The sequence below is a fragment of the Metopolophium dirhodum genome, chromosome 9, assembly GCF_019925205.1.
Source record: "Metopolophium dirhodum isolate CAU chromosome 9, ASM1992520v1, whole genome shotgun sequence".
NCBI lineage: Eukaryota > Metazoa > Arthropoda > Insecta > Hemiptera > Aphididae > Metopolophium > Metopolophium dirhodum.
Genome location: NC_083568.1, coordinates 20,906,323 through 20,925,112, shown reverse-complemented (window position 1 = coordinate 20,925,112; position 18,790 = coordinate 20,906,323). Strand labels below are relative to the sequence as shown.

At 33.4% G+C, this 18,790-nt stretch overlaps 1 protein-coding gene across 1 annotated transcript; it reads right to left on the bottom strand.

Annotated features, from left to right (window-relative positions):
• Positions 1-3,677: 3,677 nt before the first annotated feature.
• On the bottom strand, positions 3,678-14,347 carry LOC132952582 (pancreatic triacylglycerol lipase-like). The gene is made up of 8 exons (XM_061024909.1): positions 13,433-14,347; positions 10,337-10,755; positions 7,244-7,493; positions 6,823-7,094; positions 6,577-6,727; positions 6,015-6,144; positions 5,092-5,277; positions 3,678-4,182 (listed from the first exon to the last, which is right to left on the bottom strand). Exons 1-8 carry the CDS (start codon positions 13,551-13,553, stop codon positions 4,113-4,115), a joined length of 1,599 nt encoding a protein of 532 aa, XP_060880892.1. The 5' UTR covers positions 13,554-14,347; the 3' UTR covers positions 3,678-4,112.
• Positions 14,348-18,790: the final 4,443 nt, after the last annotated feature.

Sequence of the window (18,790 nt, the reverse complement as noted above, 5' to 3'; positions counted from 1 at the left end):
CATTTGCATTTTAATCATTTGCAATATTTTTTATCGAGTAGATATCAATTATAAAATATGATGTAAATTTAGTCACTTCTTTGGAAATTTGCATCCTTCTTAAAATCTTTAAATTAAATTAAAACTATTATGATTCTGCTCCTAATTTTAATAGTAGTCTGGTAGAGTGGAGTATTATTTTCTAGTACTCACAAAAAACTCTAAAAACATGTTTCAAATATTTTGCATATTTTATTACCTATATGATTAGGTATATTATTTATATTATAATATTATTCAATAATAGTTATCTTATAAGCTTCAAACTAATTTTGAAAAATTGTTTAGTTTTTTTTTTGGTGTTTTCTTGTTTTGAGCAATTGAATATTATTCTTGTTTTGACATAATCCGTTATGATATATTTAGTTAATATTTGACTGTGTATTGAGCAACCAACCTTTGTTTATATATTTCTTCAATAACTATAAATTATGTTAGAAAAATAAACAGAGAAAAATGTATATGAAGTTTTTAAATTGAAATGCAACATTACAAACATGATCGTTTACCGGGACAGCTAGTAATATATATTTAGATATTTTACAGTATAATCTAGTACAGTGCTTCTCAAATTTTTTTGTCAAGAGGCTCCCTAATTGTAATGTAAAACTGTCAAGGCCCCCTTAATCAAAATTATCAATTGTTTTTTCTAGATTAGGTATATACTAAAATTACATGTACTATTTCACACATATAAATTATTAAAATGTATAGTAAATTAATGTTTAAATATACTTTTGAAAAATATTAATAATAGTATTAAAATTTAAGTATTTAAACTTTTTCCATAAACGCTTTAAGTCTAAAGAAAATAAGCACTGATCTAGGATGACCTTATAAATCTACCAACCATTTAGCATATAGATATGTTTCTATCCCCAGGATCTCGGTTAATATATAATAATATATAGGTAATAGCATTGATTTTGTAATATACTATAATATATTATAAAATCAATGGTGATAGGTACAACTGAGTAATAAATGCTTATAAAAAGGTATTCAAAATATATGCATTTTGGAAACACATAGGTAATATGAATACTAGTATTAAACTCAATATCAATATATTATGAATTGTATTTAAAATCAATATATTAATTAATAATTAATAATTATTATTTGTTAATTGTAATACTTTGAAAGTATTATGTATGATAATTAAGTGAATTAACTCTTACATTTTTCATATATTTTTTTGTAATAGGAAATTTAAAAATGACAATATTTAATAATATTAACAATTGTATTTGATATAAAGAAAGTATTTAAATACATGCATATAAATAATTTAGAACAAAGAAGTCATTAGGCAATGAAAAATATTGAATTTTATTCCTTAAATCATAATATATATTCAATTTTCTATGGCTTATTGGCTTTGGTGTACTAAAGTGTTCGTTCGTCGGCCTTTTTAGGACATATAGCGCTCCCGGTGGTGACAACTATCTGTAGTAAAATTCTCAATCAAGTTTTCAAATAAGTGACGACACATTATCAATACACTTTGAGTGGTACATTGTCACATTGTTGGATTAGTCTAAAGATTATTACATTTTCATTCTGCTCCTCAAACCAAATTATGGTATTTCCTATTTAGCTATAGAGAGCAGTTAAACTAAACCTACTTGCAGTTTACCATCACCAGTAAAATCCAAATATACCAATGCAAATGTCTCCATTCTCCATGCATTACACGCGTAGTCTCTACCGAGTGATATTGTGATATCGAGCTGTGATGTGATATTGTGAACATTTTGGTTTCAATTTACGAGATTTTAAACAGCAAAATATACGATGATTAAAATCTATTTGCATATTTCCATCCATCATAAAAAACAGACAATTTTTAAAAAAAATCAAAAAGTCTTTTCGATGTTTTTAATAATAATAATAATAATAATATTGTTTATTACGAAAAAAAAATTCCAATTAAATTTTAAATATAAGAAAGTTTTTTTTCTCCCTCCCTCCTTTTCCTTTTAATACTCAAGTAGTTACTTAAAAAAAAAAATACACATATATAAATCAAGTTGTGTGTGTAGTGTGTACTGTACATAATAAAATATAATATAATTTAAGGAGAGGGAAAACTAAAATAAAAAATCTTTTCAAAATTTTGTATTCAGTGCTTTAAAATACACATTTTGGGGAAAAAAAATCGGAAAAATTGCGTGGGAACTAAAATGCATTTGTTCCGACATTTCAAGTTAACAACTCGAAATTTTGACTTGGTGACCTGAAGGTGAAAGTATAACATGTATGCCTGCCATCTCCAGTATCCGTTAATACCTATGGGTGTGAATATATGTAAATGCGACGTAAAGTAATTTAAAGTTGATTATTGGTTTTATTTTATTATTTTACAAAGGTGTATTTACAATATTATTCTACTTAACTCGATAATGAATCCAATGTGTATTGTTTATAAAAGCATTACTTAAATATATTTTAATTCACTCGCCTTACTAAATGTTTTAAATATTTTAATTTAATGTTTTGGTAAAAAAGATCATAGGAAAATAATTAAAAAATAAAAGTACTAATTACCATTATGAATTTTAGTGTATCCATTTGTTTTTCACATTTGTTGATGCAATATCCATACCTTCATAGGATAGACTGATATTCACTATTAAGCATATCAGATGATAACTTTCACAAGCATTTTTAATTCGCTGTATTAAATTATCTAAACTAACTTAATTTTAGAAAACTTTAATAGAGGTGAAGCTGTCTGATGATTCTTGAGGACTAGCCGTTTGTTGCATATGTGGGCAGTCTTTGTAAGATAGCGATTTATGTATAGACCCAGGCAATTTTGGACAGTTGGGAGAAATTGGTTGTTGAGTGTGATAGTGGGCCAGTTTATATGTCTGAATGTACAGTGGATGGATTTGGATTCGTTGACTTTGAATCCCCACTCTTTCTATCGGGCTGATAGCATGTTGATGTAGGTTTGTATCTTGTTGGACGCCTCAGGATTGAGGAGGGCTAGGATAGTTTTATCATAAGCAAAGTCACCAGTGTAGTCTGATGTGTGTGTATAGGATTTCTTAAATATTTAAATACTTAAATTTCTGATACAACGAGTTCAGCAATAAATGTTAAATAAGTGATGCTCCTCTTCAGATAAATACCACCATGTACCCACGTTGATTGTGATTGTACATTTGTACTAAATTCTTGTTACCATATAAAAATAATATTACGGCCAAACATAATTTTGTTAACTGCAGCATGCAGCTCTCAATATTTCCTCTTTTCACTACTGACATTGCAATAGCCGAGGTTCTGATAATACAATTCTAGCCTTCGTGGATCATCCATAGACATAATCATATTATAAAGAAATTATATATATTATATATTATATATTATCTTTAAATATTTTCTACAATTCTACTACTATTATAAGTTGTTTTTTAATATAAATATAGGACATAGGTAAAAGAGTTATTGTTTTTGTGCGTTATTCATAATTCATTATCTCAGGGTGTCCTCTGAATAATCAATCATTAATTAATTTACTATATTTAATTATTATTTGCGTTTAAAAATCAGAACGGACTATACACTCCGGAGTCCGCCTTTTAAATGCCGTTTAACTCGCACCATTCATGAAAAATATTATATAGTATACTAAATATAGTTTATTTTTTAAAAAATATAACAAATAAAGACATAAATAAATAATAATATACATTCATAATGATATTATACATAACATATAAGTATATAACATAGGTAGATAGGTATTCCTAAATTTTTTAAAAAAAAAGTATAATCTAAATAATAAATAGTGCATCAGGAATTGCTTATAAGTTATATTATACAGTTATATGATGGTATAAAATGGGAATATACTTTAAACTTAAATAAACATAACATTTTGGTAGGTAGGTACATTTTTTACAAGCGATAAAATTAAAAATATAGTCACGTTTGAATAAAAATAAACAGGTAAATAGGTATTGTTTAATGATATTATACTGCATAGCCAAATATAAAATATGATTACTAAAATTAATCTACAAAATCGTATCTTGGTTGTTCACGTATTGTAAATAGTGTTAACACGGAATCATTCTAAACGATAGGCCGGCTTCTAAAGCTATCAATTTCGGTGGACATAGTTTTAGTCTGAAAAGAAAAACGTAAATATTAATAATACACGGCATAATAATATTATTATCTCTATACAACGATATATTTTGTAATAAATTATCCGTGTTGTTCATTTTATAAACAGGCGTCTCACAGTGTTTTTCCTCGTACCCGCTGAGCGTAAATGTGTATAGGTATAATTACCTATAAAAGTATTAATATACATCCTCCTATAGCTCTACTAGACTCACCTCTTGCAGTACTGCCTAAACTTTAAACTTATGTACGTAAAATATTATAACGAAAATTAATATTTTAACTTTTAAAATATTTACATAAATAAGTCCAATACATTTTCATCTAAGATTTTTAAGCAACAATAAGACAACGATTTAGGTTAACTAGTATGTACTATAAATTATTTCAAATGTGGCTTTCTAATTGACTCTCTATTAGTTTTTAAAATCATATTTCATTATCACATATTTACACTGAAAAAAAGTTATTGACAGTAAAAATTACGAGTAACACACTGTATAACAACACAATATTATAATCAAGTGCAGGTATATCTGTTATCAGTTTTGTTTATATAAATATAGGTCAGTGAAATGCGATTCTTTTAGAGTATATTATTATTATTTTTTGTTCAGAAAATGTAAAACAAACAATAATTGTATAAATGCCAATGACCGTTATTATTACCAATGCCAACGCGTCGTTCGTTCGGGTCGGATGGCGAACGGTGTACAGTTGGGGAGAGAACGCAGGGGCTAGGCCCTTGTCATAATCCCCCCCCTCCCCACCAAACAGTATATTCGGGCACCACCGGTTAGGCGGGTATCCCGTTTACATTTTTGACCTCCTAATGTAGGTTCTACTCAGTTATAATAATAATAATGTGTATACTGTATAATGTATATTATAGTAGTAGAGTTAACATACTTTTGGCCGCCGTTGAACGCCTCGATAGTTAGCGATTCGACGTAGATGACCGGCGCTTCGAATCTCCAGGTTAGTATGTTCATCGTGGTCGAGTGGTTCCAAACCAATAGAACAGATTTTATGGAACCCACATTACTGGACCCAAACACCCGACGGTGGACACTGCCTGGTTTGTAATGTTGTTCCCTGTTTTTAAGTGTAAAAACGTAATTATTATTAATAATTTACTTACTATAACTGTTAATTGTCATAATATATAGGAATATAGCTATAAGCTATAAGCTATAAGCTATAACTTTATTGATGATATGTTTAAGAAAAAAAAGTCAGAAAACATTACGAAACCGGGACGTATGTTTTCTCAACATCGGCAGGACTATAATATAATAATAATTATAGTTCTTGGGGGACAAAGTGGCCGAGTGGACTAAGGCGTCGGTTGCGACGTGCACCGTCGCCGGTTCGGACCTAGGTCACGGGCGGCACTTCTCTTCGGGCAGTCACGGTGTCTGGAGAGAGAGGCCGACATCCCCCACCCGGGCATGGTAGATACCTACGGGTGCCCACTTGAAAATTCTGCCAAACACAAAAATGTGTTCCTCCGACCGCGTTCCCTACCATTCCAAAAAAAAACCCTACAGTACCATTCTACAGCTAATGGCTTCAGTTGCAGGGTTGAAGATCAATAAAAAAAATAAATATGGTTCTTATGATTTTAAAAAGAATTACCACCACTACTCCAATTTACTATTATTAGTGGGGATTTTTTTTTTTGTTAGTGGAGGGTGATAGTAATACTTATATACGTACACATTATACTTATAATAATATACATATACATTACAATATATTTGATGTGGTTGGAAAACACACAAGTGACACGTATATATTTTACAGTCTTATAGAATACAGAATACACTCACTTGAATACGTTCAAAAGTTTAGACTTCGATTCAGTTCCTTCAAGTTGCACCAAAAAATGTCCTACTTCACCACCGTGGTCTTTGCTCAATTGCGAATTAGCCAAATTCAACGTTACTCGGTACAAGTACGCTGAAACATAAACGTGAGAAATTGAATAGGTAGGTAGGAATATGTTTTTAATATAAAACACCAGTTTAGTTGCATTGAGAATATAAAGAATTCATATTTTGAACATACATTTATAATTTATACCCAATCATAACTCATTACTCATTAGGAATTAGGTATTACGTCGTCGATATACCTACGTATATTATATACTGTAATGAGTTTTTTTTACAAATTCATTTGAAAAATATTATTTTAATAGTTTTTAAATTAAAACTGCTTTTTAAAATCTAAAAATATTGTTGTTGGTATTTATCGAAGATAATATATTGTTAAGACATAACGAGTAGATATAAATTATATAGGTATGGTATTATACTATTATGTATCAAAAATTCAAAACTAAAATTAATGGAAAAAAGCTACAGTTAATTTTGTAACATTAATAATTACTACAAAATGGCGAGTCTCCGTTTGTGAGTGAGTATAAACGTATGTGTGACGACGCATTAGGATCAATGGAACTGACAATAGTGGCGGCATATTTTTTCCAATGGCCCAACGATCGCATACCCATTTCTGCACAGATTTTACCATCAGGGTTCTAAAACATTGAGTAATTAGATGAAAATATATTTTATAATAGGTATTATCAACAATAGCCAATTAGGTAATGATAATAATGTGTCATGTACGAACCGTATCACTCAAACATGAAAAACATTCTCCGCTTAAGAATTCTTCATAAGAATCGCATTCAATTGCTACAAAGTTGCAAAGCGTGTTCACGGATTCGTTAAAATATTCGTGGGCTCTGACATGATCGCAGGCCAGGAATCTTCTCATGCCTTGATAGAAACTACCGTTTTCGTGGTTAATATATTTCATCATACCCTGATTACACCCCGGTTGATTTTCGCCTCCATTTGGATAAAAATCTAAATGCCCAATCGGTGCACTCATTCCAAGACCTGCAGCAGACAATGAATAAACATGACACAATAATATTATTAGAAATGTATATACAAAATAACTTCAAACGATAAAAAAAATAATGAAAATTTTGTTTTACAGAATATTTCTACAATAAAGCATAATAATATATTAATTAATATTTTACTTAATTCGCCTCCTTTTATAAACGGCCTGGAATCGGTGTGTATGATGTCCACGTACATGGCATCCGAAGGATCTAATCTCACCATTGGGTCAGTCTGGCTGAAGTGAGGCTCAGCCGGGTCTAGACCAGTAATTCGACCCACCGTCACGCCAAAGTTCGTCTGCAGTACGCTTCCGACGTAGCCACAGAGATGCGATCCTAAACTATGACCGATTAGATGAACATTGCCGACGTTTAATCCGAGTTCTGTCTACGCAAAAAAATACCACAATATAATATACTAACCAATCCCGTGCACTTTGTTGCCCGTAAAAAATGACAACTCTTAAAAAAATTATGATTGTTTAACTCTTTTTGGGTGTAACTCGCTAGTCGCTGCTGTAAGTGTAATTCAGCCACCACCCTAGACAAAGGACAACTAATACACCTTGGTAGACAATGTTCGAAAATTTGATTTGATGCAAGGTTGTACCTGATCTACCCGTATAACTAATGGCAACCAATAATAAATAAATACTAATTTCTACCCTAATTCATATCTACACGCCGATAAAACACACACAAAAGAAAAAAAGGTCAGGTTGTAGGTAGCTCACCGACAACCGACACGTATATAGGTAGGTATACAATTTAACGTTTATTTTAATTATTAATAATAACTAATTATTTATTAACTTTAGCAGACTAAATGTATGCCTACTTAGATCATATACAATGGATGGAGTCATAGCATACTACGGGCATAAAAAGAGTTGATGCCAACATTACTATAGGACCTGTGACATCTGCGCATGCGCAACTGCTTATCATAATATTTCAATCTGTTCATATTATTATAATGCCCAAGGTGGATCTATATATCCACCTTGATAATGCCGACACTCTGCGCCAAGCATTAATGATAAGAGACTACGCGCATGCGCATATCATCGAGGTCCTACAGTGATGTTGGCTTCACAAATAGTTCGTATGGCTCTATCCATTGTATATGATCTAAGTATGCCTATGACACCTACAAAGAATGTAGCTTTCTACTGGTGAAATAATTTTTGAAATCGGTCCAGAAGTTTTTGAGTTTATTCGTTACAAATAAACAAAACTTTCCTCTTTATAAAATTAGTATATATGTATAGATATAATATAATGTATTGTAATCATTGCTTAAATTGGAAAAAATATATAAAGGGAATGCAAAAGTGTAAAAAAAAATGCGCGTACCTGAATATTTAAATATCTTATTGGTTTGGATATAATTAGAAGGAGTACATATATTTATTTTCTAAAAAGAAAAGGAACTTCGCCCCCCTTCAATTCAAGCACTGAGTGAAGTATAATATATCTGTGTATATTAATAGTCAAGCACTTTTTTCGTGCTAGATACCAATAACTTTTCTTATATACGTAACAATAGTAGAGGAAAAATAGATACATTATTATTGGAAAGGTAAAGATTTGTGAAGTATAGATTGGCCCCCCCAAAAAAATTTAACATAATATGATGATGTTAACGCAGGTAAAATATGAAAACAGGAATACTCCAGTAGCGCCGACTGTCCACTAAAATAAAATACAAAAAAAAAATTGTTTCTCGGGTGAAGTCGAGTAATACGAAATATAAAAAGCAGTAACCTAACAAATTTATATAATAAAAGAAAATAATAAATAATTGTTGTTTGTTATTAAAGTGTACATTAAAATCAATGTTCTCATGTTTATTTCAAAAACTGTAATACGGAACAAGGTACCTATACAGTTTTCCCATATGGTCATATAAAATGTTCATATGAATAAAAGGAGAGGAAGCACAAAGCCAATACTGAACTGTGTTTCTATGTGTGAATGCGTGATGCGAAAGAAACGTAATATTTTAGAGGGTGATGATTTTACAATTAAAACGGTTTTTATGGTCAAATTGACTAATGAACCATACTAGTTAGGTATTATAAATATTATGTAAATAACATTTTAATAGTTCTTCATATCTCTTTTAAAAACAGTAGATATGTAACTAAATGAGCATTATTGTTTAATATGCCAATTAAATGCCGATATTTTTAAACTTTAAAGTCCTACGACGACTCGACAATATATATATTGATAAAAATAAATATACTGTATTGTATATATTATATATTTAACTAACGATATATTATATTACCGAGCGAAATGATCTAATCGGTCGATAATTATTAATTATTAAAGCATCAACTCGACACGATTGTAATCGGTTGGGAAACCTTTGCGTATTACCGTATTAAACCATATTATAATACTTAAGGTACATGCATTTATTTTTTTTATCCAAACCCAAAGAGGCGACGATAAGGAGAAACGATTTTAAATATTATTATGCCCATATTATTTATATTCATGTTCTATTGAAATTCTAATTAATACACCGTAACTAAAAATGTCAGTTGTTGTGTATACAACAGGTATTAGGACTGCCGTATAGGTTATCTAGGTAGGTACCTATAAGACAACCACTATTGATCGTGGTGCACTGTGCACGAGCAATATTATTTTTTGTCAGATGATGCATCAGACGACACTCTGTAAAATATCAACCAACCGGGACAAGATCTTAATATTACTGTTATTAATATTAACTATGGTATTTACCCTCTCGATCTTGTCATCATTGTGAAAAACTTTTTTTATAGCTGCTCTCAATTGATAAACAAATAATTTTGATTTTTACATTTTGGTAATATTTTTAATTATTTTACTGCGCGCAGTTTAATCATTATTATTATGTTAGTTCTTTTTCTCTCGTCCTCCCGGCATATAATGGATCTACCAATCACATACGCCCAGTAGGAGTAAGGTGCACCGTTTGTACCCCCCTACCCCCTCCCATCGCTTTTTAAAATCAGACATGATACATAGCAATATTTTACACTATGTATCAGGTGTAAATATTGAAGTTCTGCCCCCCTCCCTCACAAATAAAAATATTTCTGCGGGGCCTGTATAATATATTACTAAGTCCACATGCACTGCAGAGTCTATACATAACTTAGGTATTATAATATACAAAATATATTCTATTATATACTTATATTGTAAAAGCACATAAATTATGTCACTTACTCGTATCACGTTTATCAGGTGTGCTGTTATCCTGCCCACCATCCGTATGTTGGCCACGGCCTGCGTGTACGGTGACCCCGAGCCCTGTTCCCAGTCGATGATTATCACGTTGGCATCGTACCGTCGCAGGATCTGTCGGGCTATTTCCTTCAGCCACGGCCTGTCGCCGCCCTCCAAGAACCCGTGCGTGATGAAGTACGTGGGCATCGACGGGATCACGTGAGACGTGATCACCGAATTCCGGTCCTTGTGGTTCAGGTATTGGCATGCGTTCCTGTTGTTGCGCGTGTACAGACAGTACCTCGGCGCGATCTTTTCCGGTTTTTCCGGGAACACGTTCACCGGCCTGGAGGAGACGTGCTGCCACGCGCCGACCACCGAGAAACAACCGTACTCGCCGTAGCACTTGACCTCCACATCTGCAAAAAGACCAAGACAGCTGCGGTGTGATATATATATTATTACTATTTATTTTAATCAGGGCAGGGAAGTTGGTGCATATAAATGTTTTTTTTTTTTTTTGGTTATTTATTCTTTAACAGTTGTTTTAAAAATAATTTAGTTACTAAACATTTACAAATAGGTATAGGTATTAATTTTATCATTTTTATGTGCTTTTAAGATTGTAACTATAAAATATAAAGGCACATCAAATTAATTTAACTAACCTAAGAATACCTAACTACCCTAACTCTGGGCTTTACTTTTATAGTTTTATAAAATATTGGTTTAAAAAATAATAATTGCATATTTTTACTTTTTTAGAGCATTATTATTCAGTTCCAAGATATATATTAAATTATTAACTGGTATCAGTGTGATGGTTAAATATGTGTATTGTCCACCACGGAGTCTCTCAAAATTCGTATGTGATATCAAAATTATTGTACGTCATGCAATCACAAAAATAATATTTAATCGCACAAAAAACATTAACGACCTTATAACTGACACGAGATTTACTGTCTAATATTTATACTAATAACATATTATAATGCTTTCTTTGAAATACAGCCGAGTCTCAGTAACTCGAAAACCTCAATAACTTGAATCGATAGACGCCTCGCAAGAATATTACACTGTCTAGGTTTCCTATTAAGGTATAAGGCTGTAGCCTGTAGGTACATGGATATTTGTATGAAACCACTGTATTACAAACCACTGCAGCATCACTAAATTGGTTTTCATTAAATTATAATATAATTCATATCCCCGATTCTGTACCCAAATTATGAAAACAAAACCCCGTTTACATCAGGACATCGATGACGATATCGTGTACCTATATAAAATAGAAAGTTTGACCATTTTGAATTCTATTCTTTGAATACCTATCGCATTCAAGTTTTCGATGCATAAAATACTGTTATTGTTAGTGGATAGTACTTTATATCCCGGGACAAAGATAGCCACAACTTTATGCGTTCAAAATGAGTGATGGCGTTATTAATCGAACGGGTATAAATTGTTGTAAAATGGAGCAATAGACTATTAAAAATATTCGTTTAAAATAATTTTTTTTTAAATCAATACAACGCCTAGGGTTTAGTCAATGGCAATAATTAATAATTAGTCATTTTGACAGACGACAGTTGTAGTTTTACTTGATATTCGATACTAACTTTCAATAATATATGTTTGTATGTAGCATAATAATTTATAATAGCAGCGTAGTTTAAATTAATTAAACCGTAGAATTAAAAGTTTTGTATTTTGTTATTATACCTAAATTGATCAATTAAACTCTGTACATTTCTGCCATACGACACAGTAATAACAATAATTATTATCAATTTCATAATCAATGAAAACCGGCATGCTACACTGTGGACTCTGAGTCGCATTCAACACGTGGTAAATATAATTTCCACCACTTGTATATACTTCGCACATCAATTTATATAGGTGCACAGTTTGCGATAACGTCACAACTAACAATATTTATGGAAATAACATTGCAAAATATACTGTAACATAATATACAGGAATCTAACAATAATTTATTATTATTATTGTTATCGGACATTTAAAAAAATAATGTGTTGTTAAATTCCTCAAGGTTCTATAATAGTTGAGACCTAGCGTACTTTGAAATATTGAATTGTGCACGCTTATAATATTGCAATATACAATAAGTAACTGATTTCAGCTGTAAAAAATGATGACGTTTGGAGTTTACGAAGCGTCAAACAATTGTAATTTGGCCGATTTAACTACTTACAAAAGCTGTTTCAAGTCGATGGGAATTGGAAGATCTTGCAGAAGCCAACCAGCTGTAAGACTCGGACAGGAGAAATAATATTGGTAATCGTACGATAATCACAATAACAGATTATAATTTATAGTTCAGTCGGTCGAAGTGTTTAGGTACAATATTCGATTCGCTTACGTAGTTACGTGAGCTTTACCTATATATTATGTTCAGGACGCGATGCACCGCTAGATTGGTTGCCATGCATTTTCTGTTGTACTCGTACGTATAGGTACTGGAATAGTAAATAATACGTCCGTAGTAAAGTATAGGTAGGTATACTGATTATTTTTGGGGATTTTTTGGCGTAGACTCGCGGATGATAATCTTACAGAAAAACGAAATGGTCAAAACCATTGCAGGTTTGACAAAGTGCTACAGCGTTTATAAATAACAATATACCTATATCATAATAACAGCGTTACAGACGTCGAGCGAGGTGGCTAAAGTTATAAGTGGCATGATCTATAACGCGAAAGCGGTGGATTAAGGTCCCACACACTGCAGCGGTGGCGTTAAATTCTATTGTCTTGGTTTTACCACCGCGGTGAGCGGTGAAATGTGTCCTGCATCAATTTACCGCCACCGCTGCAGTGTGTGGGGACCTTTATTGAAATATATCGTGTATCATATTACATTAGTGTATTAAGCGGAATTAGGTTTACTCACGAATGACGATAATTTTTAGATGATAGATGTAGGTTACATCTGCAGGAAAGTGTTTATTAGGTAAATATATTAACTATAACGACGTGACACATTTAACACCATAGGTATACTATACAATAATCACCGTGACGGCTTTGAGGATAAAAAAAAAAAATGAGAGTATATAAGGTACTCACTGTCGCCTTCTAAAATGACGTTGTTCGCGTCCGCGGTGTAGTTCAACGGGAACGTGATGTTGTCCGTCTGCGCCAAGTACAACATGGTCTGCAGCAGTAGATTGCTCGTGTTGTTGAACATGACTGCGTTGTACGATTTTCGGGGTGTCACGAAGGAATACAAAGACGACGAATTTCAAAAGTCCGCCACGGACGAGATCTTTAGTGGATATATTCAAAGATATAACAACTGCTGATTATTCAGTCGTATAACAGTACGCGCATTTCCGAATATCGCAAAATGTTATTCCCGCTCGTCTCGCGCCCGCAACGCGCGCGCGCACCGTCGAAATCCCGAAGGACTCCCGAAAAACGCGATTAGCACACTGGCAGTATTTTATAATGTTAAACTATAACCGTATGAGAAATGAGAATACGCTACGAGACACTTTTTATCACGACATATGTTATGTTTACGCACACGTGTGGTTGTCGTTGTTATAAAACAGGTCGTTTGATTTCGGTTTTGACGACGACGATGAGCTGCACGTGATGCCTCGGATGCTGCAAGGCGCCGTATGAGCGCAACGCGGGTTTCAGTGCGTTACGCGTTCGATTAAATAGATAATTCGATTGTGAACAGCAGTGGCAGATATAATATAAACAATTATTAATATTATTATTATTATTATTACGTGCAATTGAAGCGCAAAGGTCGGGAACACGACACTGAAACGCACTCCAATTTTTGTACACACGATGTACCTAAACGGCAGTGAGCATATCGCGCACTCGACGAGTTAGGTTTATTGTTTTTAAGATAAAAATTAAAACCGCGACGCGCGTGACATACAGAAACAATTCAAAACGTACGCGACCACGATAATAATATTATGTGTTTTCTGTACGTTTTCCTCGAACATAAGAGGCGATCGAATGATCGATTTGTGTTAGTCCGCGGACGGTATTTATACCGAACAGATCTCCGCGGGTGTAACAATAATATATATTTTTTTGCGTGGTCTAGCAATAATTTCGCAGTCGGTGCAGGCGACTGTACATAATATTATAATTATTGTTAATGTTATTATGAAATGTGCACGGCACGGTTTAACAACCTTTGTAATATTGTATGTTTAACGAGAAACAATTATTATGATCTCTGAAAGTTATTTTTTATATTAAGGAATTTTGTTTATTTTAGTAAGTGATTCGGTCATATTTATTTTATATTTGATGACGCGTACATAACAATGCCCTATATCAATTACGTATTTACATGTTAGGTAGATACTTAATTTTAAGAATACAATATTATTAATCGTTATGAATATAAATAGTATAATTAATTATTAAATATTATCTAATGACTAATAATATAGACTTTGACCGATTTATTATTCATTCGATTGAACTTGTTCGTGTTTCATACGAAGTTTACAAGGTTGCATTATTTTATCGAGAAAATGTTCGTCTGCAAAGTTACAATAATAGGAAACTTCAAAGAAAACAACCCAAATCAATGTTTTTTAAAGCGCCGGGAAAATTAAGGCAAATCAGTAATATTTACGTGAAACCTGGTTTTGAGTACTTTTGACAAAATCTATTTTGTTTTTTTGGCGTAACTGTTTATGTTTTACTTATAACATGTGAATTGTATTTATACTAGGTACCGTTGTACCAATTCGTAATCATAGAATTTAAGAGCAACCAAAAAAGTGTTTATAACAATATACAGATTCAGTAGTTTCACAGTTTACATTCGTTATTGCTTTGAGTTCACGCAAGTACTTATATATTAATAAATATATTATACATATAATATATGTATTGATATTCTTAGTAGGTATTTAATAATTTAAGTACCTATACATTTTGCATACATTTTGCAGTAAACTGTAGATTAGGTTATCCAGATGAAAAGAAAAACGTGGTGATGCACGGATACCGCTTACAAAATGTATACTTTAATCGAATGCTATTTAAATCTCAATAGATAAATAATTGTGCTAATATTTTGATATTTTGATAATATTTATAATATCGATACATATTATATGCTACGTCTTACGCGAGCTCGTAAACTATTGTTCAGCAACTACCAATTACACTCTATAACATTAAATTATGCGTTTTGGTTGATAGATATTCCATAATCTGGAACATATGGAAAGCCAACCATGTTAGAAATAATGGACGGACGCACAAAGGATTTGCATAAACTAATGAGTAGGTATCACCAAAACTGTGCAGAAGAATAGAAGATGAAGGATAATTTATTTTTTTAATAACGAAATCGACCATGATACTAAATCGTTACTAAATCGTTTTACAAAAGTAGAATTTATAATACAATACCTAATGGACAATAGTTTATTAATATAAAATATATATTACATTGTAGGTTTATTTCTATATTACAATTTATAACGTAATTAAGTAGGAAATCTTGCATCAGTAAACCTATAATATTATATGTAGTTATCAGAGTACCTACCTATACCGCGTATTAGCACTTGTCTTAAGCAATATTATTTTTATTTTATCTAGGTACGCCGTAATGTGCATTATGTGAAACGGGACGGATCTGCAAAAAGTCAGACAAAAAGTTTTTGAACAAAAACAAATGACTATTGAGAACCAAAATAATTACAGCAGCACTGGAAAAAACAGACACAATATCACCGCAGTAGATGAGACCAGTGGCGTCATTTGGGAGGTGGCAGGATGGGCATTCCCCACTCCCCCCCCCCTCGTCTCGCTGTCGGGCCGGATATGGGCTTGTTTTGGGCCTTCATATAGTAGCTAATACTGCTAATAGGTAATATATTTAGGTATCTTTCTGCTTATGTATTAATTATTTAGTCATTGTTATCTCTCAAAAAAATGGATTATTTATGCCTATGATAGTAACCACGGTTAGTTATCTATCTATATAATATATATAAAAGCATGTCGAACATGTCTTATATTAATTGATATAAAGTCAAATAAATATGTAACTAAATAAGTACATGGGGCCATGGGGGGCAGCAATCGTCTATAAATACAGAACCGCCAACTACAGATACAGACGGCAGACGGCAATATTATTATAGAGTACGAAGTACAAACGATAGGAAAATATTTACGATAATATCAAAATTGGAATTTCCAACGACGTCATTCTGGGTAGGCTGGTTCACCGTGTTCGCTGTCGATTTGAAAGGAAACACGTAGAGCGGGGTCGCTTCTTCAGTATTCTATGTGTTAACAGGTTGACCGCCACGGGTTTTTTTTCAAGTTACTTAAAATCGATTTTGAGAATCTATTTTGGTTCTCAAAAATATTACTAAGATTGACAATTGAGACCCTATTCAGGGTCTCACTGAAATCGATTTTCAGCGAGAGCTCGTTCAGAGTCACAATAATCAGTATTATTTTTCTAGTCGAATTTAAAATGTACAGTGTTGCCACTTTCTGATGGTATAACAAGCTTGCAGATATCATTATTAGTTTTTTTTTTTTAACAATTTTTGTTTAAATCGTCAAAACTGTTTTCAAGTAAACCTATGAAAAATGCAGACATGCAGTGAGTGTGGGATCGACTGGGAAGCATAAAAAAACATTAATACTAACAAATTCTTTGGTACGTACTATATCTCAATAAAATAATATATTTTAAGGTTTCGGCCATGTAAAAGTATTTTTGTCACGCCTGCACCGAAAGTTTAGTTTCCGATGACGGTTGAAGCGTTGGAAAGCGATGTTTTTCCGTCCAGCGGGCGGTAAAGTAGGAATCCCCTAAAGAACCGCGCGGTAAAGTGGAATTCCCCAAAAGTACCTGGTGGTAAAATGGAAATCCCCAAGAGTACTGAGCTCAGATATCACGGGTATTCTTTGAACAAACAGACACTAAAATCTATATTACGGTCCTCATAAAACATAAACTTTTGGTTACATCTTATATTCAATATTCATATTATAACCTTGCATGACGCGTAAACATTTTTCTTTCATGAAATGGTTTTCGTGTAATAATTTGGTTGATGCATATATCCCCGCATAATGCATTACCTTTGCCTTGATTACATTTTTTTATTCTTATTTTATTTTAATACAATAATTATTATTTATACTGAAATCTATACCACGGTCCTTACAAAACATAAGCTTTTGGTTACATCTTATATTCATATTATAACCTCCATGCATGACGCTTAAAATAAATAAAACCAAATCGTTTCTTTCATGAAATATTGTTTTCGTAGAATAGTCTGGTTGTTGCATAGATCCTTTTTTTTTTTCTTTTTTTCTTGTTATCGACGACGCTGCCGGGATTGCTTGCGCATTACTTCGACAGCGTCGCCATCGTTTATTATGCACTAAAAATAATGAATAATTACAAACATGAATACATTATTATCAGATACTATAGTCTTTGTTGAGCCGCCGAGCCGGTTTCTCGGGCCGACCGGAGTCCGCCGCCCTTGACATCGCGTTCCAGATTGCCCCTCTGTCAGCGGTCCTCCTTCATAGCCTGTCCGCTAGGCTTCATCCACCTGTCTGGCCCTCTCTTCCTCTTCTTTGAGAGTCAAGATCTCTTCAACCATCTTGTAAAAAATCCTGAACGTCTCCTCCGCGTTGTAAAGAACATCGGCCCTCACTGAGTGATCCAGCGGCAAGTCCTCGAAGGCAGGGCCGCAGAGAATGGCCGACATGTCCTCAACAGCTGGGGGGTGGCCTAGGCGCCTGTCAAGATCCTCCCTTAGACCGCTCCAATACTGACACACAAAAAGGGTGTGGTTAATGGTGTCTGCGTCACTGTTGCAGTGATGGCAGCACGCGCTGTCAGCCCTACCCATCCGGCGTAGGTAATACTGGAAGCAACCATGGCCCGTCAGTGCCTGGGTCATGTGATACGACAGAGTCACCTCCGGGACCGTTCTCCCCAGCCACCTACCGATGTCCGGGATCGCTAGCCGTGTCCACGATGCCTTAGTCGTGGAAGACCATCTAACTTGCCACTGAGCGACCGTTATCCTCCTTTCTTCCCTCTTGATAGCATCCTTGGAAGGGGGGGTGGATCCCCGGGAAGTACTAGAGCGTGCGTTCGGACCCTAATTCTTAGTCTCTCTTCCCCTAAGAGATCAGCTGGAGGCATGGCGGCTAACACCAGCGAAGCCTCATCTGACACCGTCCGGTAAGTCCGGATAACCCTTAGAGCAGCAGACCTCTGTGGTCGTATGAGATTAGCTCTGGTCCTAGCGGAGGCTGATACAGGGTTAATCCACACAGGAGTGGCATACAGAAGCTGACTTTCTACCACCGAATAGAGAAGCCTCCTCTTCCATTGGCTTGGGCCACTTATGTTGGGCATAAGCCTAGCTAAAGCGAGTG